The sequence below is a fragment of the Sphaeroforma arctica genome (genome assembly GCF_001186125.1).
Source record: "Sphaeroforma arctica JP610 unplaced genomic scaffold supercont1.7012, whole genome shotgun sequence".
Classification (NCBI taxonomy): Eukaryota; class Ichthyosporea; order Ichthyophonida; genus Sphaeroforma; species Sphaeroforma arctica.
Window position 1 is genome coordinate 1 of NW_014033546.1, and position 744 is coordinate 744.

The 744-nt window shown below is 34.7% G+C and overlaps 1 protein-coding gene across 1 annotated transcript; it reads right to left on the reverse strand.

The window, feature by feature from the left end:
• Nucleotides 1-128: 128 nt before the first annotated feature.
• On the reverse strand, nt 129-361 carry SARC_15930 (hypothetical protein; the record flags this gene model as incomplete). Its single annotated transcript, XM_014289953.1, has 2 exons — nt 129-173; nt 281-361. 2 exons carry the CDS (start codon nt 359-361, stop codon nt 129-131), a joined length of 126 nt encoding a protein of 41 aa, XP_014145428.1.
• Nucleotides 362-744: the final 383 nt, after the last annotated feature.

The window sequence follows — 744 nt, forward strand, 5'->3', positions numbered from 1 at the left end:
ACACACACACACACACACACAAACACACACACACACACACACACATATATATATATATATATATATAATACAACGAGGGTATCATCACATACAGAGAAAAAATTCAAACATTGTACATACATATACATCTACGTATAGCACTCTTTATTACGCAGATATCTATGGAACTGTAACTGACACGCACATCCAAGTAGTCAAAACGCTTAATTTTGAAGCATAATCAATCCACAAATTCTCCCATTCAGGTCTCAGACAAGCCCAACTACAACATACGTTTGACCTTCCCAAAAGAGCCGACACCCAGGGTGTCGTCTAGGATGTAATTCCCGATCTTCTCATTCTTATTGCGTTTTTCGTCCATGGTATTGAAGATGTGTAATTAATCAATTGGACAATATGCCGGTCGCAAAAAGCTTCACGGATCGAGGTAGACCTCGCAAGTATCACTAGATCGATGTCTGTATATTTCTTTGTAGTACGTATATGTATGGATGACGTTCTGGATTACAATAGGATTATATAGTCATATATTGGTGACGGCGTATTTATAATCGTTATGTGGTGACGATATATGTATACATGTAGTAGAGTTACATATATTTATATAATATAAATTATACCTCATATAAATATAGTTACAATATTATAAATACCAAAGAGAGCGCATAGAGTCTGATAGTCAATATGCTATTTAGTGGTCTCTATAGTCTTCTGTACTCTACACTATATATTTTGTATTTGTTT